At 41.3% G+C, this 5,670-nt stretch overlaps 1 protein-coding gene and 1 non-coding gene across 2 annotated transcripts in view; one reads left to right on the top strand and one right to left on the bottom strand.

Annotated features, from left to right (window-relative positions):
* Nucleotides 1–5,670, top strand: part of Rad54l (RAD54 like) — a 32,080-nt gene that overhangs the window by 1,834 nt on the left and 24,576 nt on the right. Inside the window, exon 3 of the mRNA XM_004639174.3 lies at nucleotides 409–528. Within this exon, the coding sequence (XP_004639231.1) occupies nucleotides 409–528 (120 nt within the window). The remainder of the gene's footprint in view (nucleotides 1–408; nucleotides 529–5,670) is intronic.
* Nucleotides 1,112–1,218, bottom strand: LOC111818923. The gene has a single exon (XR_002822791.1). It is a non-coding gene; the product is annotated as a U6 spliceosomal RNA (small nuclear RNA).

Genomic DNA, 5,670 nt, shown 5'->3' with positions numbered 1-5,670 from the left:
TATATATATATATTAATGTATTTAGTACAGGGTCTCACTATGCAGCTTGGACTTTTAGTGATTCCCCCTTGTTGCTGGCATTACAGGTATGCACCACCATGCCTGGTCTGGCTCTACGCATCCAGGGCTGGTACCAGGGCCAGCGCGGCATGTGGTGCTTGGGATCAAACCCTGGTCTCTGTGCTTGCTTAAGCAGGCACTTAGTCTGCTGAGCTATCTCTCTACCCTTTTAGGTTGGTTTTAGACTCACTAACTCAAGTAATTCTCTGGCCTCAGCCTCTTTAAGTACCTGGGGCTATAGATGTGGTGGGTGACCACACCCAGTCTAAGAAGCACTTTATATACTAGTTCCATTAGGGTGAGGGCTGTCTTCCTCTAGACCTCAGCTTTCCCATTTCTTTCTCCTAGACTCCTAAGAAACGGAAATCTAGCAGAGAGACTCAGATCCAAGAGCGTTTCCTGTCTCCTTTTCGGAAACCTTTGACTCAGCTAATCAATCAACCACCCTGTCTGGATAGCAGTCAACATGTAAGTCAGAACTGCAACTTTCCCATGTATATCTGTGCCAAGTCTTTTTGACTTAGTACAGAAACCCTACCTGGAACATGTATAACTTATAAAACAATTAACCTTTGTGAATCCCATCAGGACACAATATCTTCACAGAATGCCAGGCTGTCCACAGCTGCTATGATTTGCTGAGAGATGTGTCTAATTTGGAGTCCGCCTTTGTTTATGACTGTGTGGGTACTAGACCTCAGTTGGGTCAGATACCTATGATACAGGAGCAGAAAATGATGGAGTGATGGAGGGGTGTTGGGATCAGGAACCTCATGACAACTGTCTTTTGGCTCTGCTTGTGGCATTTTTTTTTTTTTTTCAGAGATAGGGTCTTATTAGGTAGTTTAGGCTGATCTTAAACTTACTATGTAGTCCAGGCTGACCTCAAATTCATGTTGATTTTCCTGCTTCAGCCTCCAAGTACTGGGATTGTAGGTGTGCACCAAAATGATCACCTTTTTGCTTTTTTTTTTTTTTTTGTGGTACTGGAGATTGAACTCAGGACCTTGCACTTGCCAGGCAAGCGCTTATTCTACTGAGCTATCTCTCCAGCCCACCTTTTTGTTTTTTGAATTTGTGTGTCTTCCTTGTGCATGGACCATGCTAATCTTCTCTGTATTCCAGTTTTAGTATATGTGCTTCTAGAGTAGGTAGCATTTATGGCTTTTTGGAGTGCTAGAGTCCTATAGCTTTTTTCTCTTTGTGGTAAGTTCTGTGTATTATTTTCCTAGTTCCAAAGCTTTTTCACCAAGGTTTTTGAGGAATGTTTTGAAGGAAAAATGGGAATATGTTGATGGTAATGTATTACTGAGGCTAGTTAAATATTTGATAAGTGCAAAGGAATATATGGAACTTTTTTTTGTACCAGGACTTTGCTTTTGCGAGGCAAGTGCTTGTGCTGCTGAGCTATATTCCCTACCTGGAACATGTATAACTTATAATAGAATTAACCTTTGTGAATCCCATCAGGACTAGGACATTGCCAGATCCATATCTTTCTCCACCCCCAGAAGGAAGCACCATGCTGAACTGTGTTTACCATCCTTTGTGTTTAGTGCTTGTTTTACCATCCATTTCTTGGGGCTGGGGAGATGGCTTAGTAGAATAAACGCTTCCCTGGCAAGCATGAGGGTCTGAGTTCAATTCATTTCTTTACTTAAAACACAGGATAGTACATTTAATTTTTTAAAATGGTGTTAAAAAAATAAATTTTAAAAATGGTGTTAAAACAGTCTGTAGCGATCCAGGAAGGCTTCCATTCAGGATTCCTTCAGGTTATTTCACCTAACTGCAGTTGTGAGAGTAGATAAGGGCTTAAAAGGGGCTGGGGAGAATCTGACTCTTGGGGGCATGGATTAGGAGGGTGTGAGGAGTTAGCCAGGCAAAGAGAGTAAGAAATACTGTAGGTACAGAGAACAGCCTGCATGAAAGTCTGGCAGTAGGAGAGTGAGGCAGGTCCTGAAGAGTTTTGCATTTCTGGATCAGTGGAAAACAGAAAACATGAGAAATGGGGGATAGTGATGAGAGATGAGAATTGGAGAGGTGTGCAGAGACGGTGGGGGTGAGGTGAATGCTATGTGTTTGTGTTTTTTTTTTTTTTGTTTTTTTTTAATGGAACCGGGGATTGAACTCAGACCCTTGTGATTGCCAGGCAAGCGCTTATTCTACTGAGCTATCTCCCCGGCCCCCTTGTTGTTGATAGTTTTTTTTGTAGTACTGGGGATTGAACTGAGGGCCTTGGCACTGAGCTACATCCCAGCCCTTTTTAATTTTTTTCTTCCCCTTTTCCTTTCTAATTTTTGAGACAAGGTCTTGCTAAGTACCCAGGCTGGGGTCAAATTTGTGATCTTCGTGTCCTGAGCCTTTCAGAGTTCTGGGATTATAGTTGTGCACCACCACACCTGCTTTATTTTGAGACCGGGTTTGGCTGAGTTGCCTATTTTAACCTCACACTTGTAGGTCTTCAGCCTCCTGAGTAGCTGAGATTACAGCTTTATTCCATCTTACTTGGTGTTTTGAAGTATGTTAAATGTGAGTGGCAGGTGTAGTATTATAGAAAAGCCATTGAGTGCTAGTGGGAGACTATGGGTAGGAAAGCCAATGAGAAAGCTATTGTAGATATCTAGACAGGAGATTAAGGACTGGATTTGGGTGTTTAGGTGTGGGGATTGGAAGCAGTAGGTAGTTTTTTTTTTTAATTTTTTTATTATTTTTTTAAAGGTTTATTGATAAACAGCAATGAGACAGTTTCAAATCAAATCGGAAGTACAGTTTCAACAAATAATACACTGCATATATTCTTCTTAGTGGTTAATTGCTGTACAAGATGCGGACTTGTGATCCTATTTACAAACACCATTAGAACAAATCATTCTATTCATTAAGAGAATGCAACTATATATCTATCCCAACCACTTTGAATACACAGATACAAAATGGACATTCATAGGTATACCCCGTTTTTTCTAAGTTCCGTTATTGAATATTATAGGTGTGTAAACTCAGCAAAAAATTCTAAGAGTCCAGTAGCCCATAATAGCATTGGGTCTTCTGTTTAACTGGCAATGTCAGAAATTATTGACCTGAGTCCCCCACAGCTCAACTTAACAGCATGGCTTTATTTCCTATATTTCGTCTTCATACTTTTCTACTGGATGGTTAAGACCAAGGTAAAGCAGGACCTATGCAACAAGAGTTGTAGCTTTTTGGTCTGAGAAGGTCAGTGAAATGCCCTCAGGATTTATCCTGAGATCCTGTACCTCAGATTGTAGAACCTTTGTCAGTGTCAGCCATGTGGATGAGTCACGGCCATTGCTTGGCCAATGTGCTCTCTGTGAAAGCCTGAGAGAGTGTCTTCTCCCCATGTGACTCTCCTTAGGCACACTCTGTGTCATCGATCACTTTCCTCTTTGGCCCCATAATCTTCTTGATTAGAAAATTTGGGACACTACCGAGGTACATGAAGGATTTTTTTTTTTTTTGGTTCCTCGAATGCCTTCAGGGCCCTTTTGGCCAGCTGGAGGGTTGTGAGGTTCGAACTCCAACAACCTGAGGCTGACAGCTTTGTGGAAGCAGCCACTTAAAGGACTGAGCTAGGGCCAGGCCCCCAGTAGGTAGTTTTGACACATACTTTAAGAGTTACAGGTAGACTTTGGATTGATTATATGTGGGGAGAGGGACTTTAAGATGATCTTGAAGTTTCAGAAGTGGACAAGGTAAATGAACAGTGGCACCATTTTCTGAGATAGGAACAAAGAAGAGAAGCAACATTTTGTGGGAAAGAGGTAAGTGGGTGCCTTAGTCACATGGCCTTTGGTACTTTAGGAGCTCACAGAATGTTTTAATTCTTTTTTTTTTTCTTTCTTTGTGTACTTAGGACAGGGTCTACAGGATCTTACTACTTAGATTGAACTCGTAGTGATCCTCCTGTTTTCAGCCTCCCAAGTGCTGGGATTACAGGCGTGTGCCATCATGCCCAGTCTCCCCCACTTTTTTTCTTTTGAGAGAATCTTATTGTGTAGCCCACACTGACCTTCTCCTCACAGTGATCCTCCTGCCTCAGGCTTCCAAGTGCTATCATTACCAGTATGTGCCACCACACCTGGCTTTAATTACTTTATTTTTTTAAATTTTATTTATTTGTGTGTGTGTGTGTGTGTGTGTGTGTGTGTGGCCAGCTCATCCCACTAGGGGGCGGCGCTGGCTGGCATGTGGTGCTGGGGGATTGAACCGCGGTCCCTGTGCTTTGCTGTGTTTTGAAGTATGTTAAATGTGAGTGTGCTTTACTTGTTCTAAGTAGGTGCTTTAGACAACTGAGCCATCTCACCAGCCTGCTTTAATTACTTTAAAAAAAATGTTCTAATGTATTTGAATAACAAATTTACAAGGTCACAACAGAAGACAGACAACATTATAATCATGTTTTATGTATAAGACAGCAAAGAAAAGTATAGTGAATGGATGGGATGACACCTACTATATGTTAAAAATGTTATAAACACCATTTAGTTGTTGTCAATTAAATACCTACTGGTTTTAAAAAACACAGTTAAGTCGGCCTTGCCACCGGGGGTGCACTGAGATGGTGATTGAGAATGGGTGTGGTGACGCATTTGTAATCCCAGTGCTTGGGAGACTGAAAACAGGAGGATCACTACCTGTGATCTGTGTAGTGAAACCCTGTAGACCCTGTACTAAATACATTTAAAAAAACAAAAAAACAATTGATTGGCTGGGTGTTGTGGCACGTACCTATAATCCTAGCACCTTTGAGGTTAAGGCAGGAGGATTACAAGTTGAAGCCTACCCTAAGCAACTCAATGAGGCCCTGTCTCAAAATTTTAAAAGTAGGGGGCTGGGGAGATGGCTCAGTGGAATAAGTGCTTCCCTGGCAAGTGCAAGGGCCTGAGTTTAATCCCTGGTTCTGAAGAAAAAAAAAAAATTAAAAGTGCTAGGAATATAGTACAGTGTGAAGGCAGTGTAGAGGCAAAAAGGAAAAAAGAATATATTGATGCTGGGCATGGATGCATGCCTGTAGTCCCAGCTACTTGGGAGGCTGAGCTGGGAGTATCACTTGAGCTCATGAATTCAAGGCTAACCTGGGGAATGTGGCATGACCCTATCTCAAAACAAAATGAAGGCATTGTCCAGAATGATTTAACAGGCCTATTTATAATTTCTTTTTTTCTTTTTCTTTTTTTTTTTTTTTTGGCAGAACTGGGGATTGAATTCAGGCCCTTGTACTTGCCAGGGAAGCGCTTTTTCTACTGAGTCATCTCCCTGGCCCCTTATTTATAATTTCTATAACAGCAATTGTTATAATATTTATATTTGTTACAAACTTGAACTGTTGAAAATTTTTACCTGATTTAATGCTTTCCATATGTGCATTTGTATTAAAAATTCACATACAGGGAGCCTGCTCCTTAGCTCAGTTCTTTAAGTGGCTGCTTCAACAAAGCAGTCAGCCTCAGGTTGCTGTGGTTCGATCCCCACAACACAAGCCAGCCAGTCATGCCTTGAAGGCATTCGGAGCCAAAAAAAATTCACATACAAATGAAAATAGAAAAACTCTTAGTATCTGATTTCTGTCCTCTTTTTTTTTTTTTT

This window comes from Octodon degus, unplaced genomic scaffold (genome assembly GCF_000260255.1).
Source record: "Octodon degus isolate 3935 unplaced genomic scaffold, OctDeg1.0 scaffold00107, whole genome shotgun sequence".
NCBI lineage: Eukaryota > Metazoa > Chordata > Mammalia > Rodentia > Octodontidae > Octodon > Octodon degus.
Note: the sequence above shows the minus strand (reverse complement) of the source record. Positions and strands in the feature narration are given on the sequence as shown.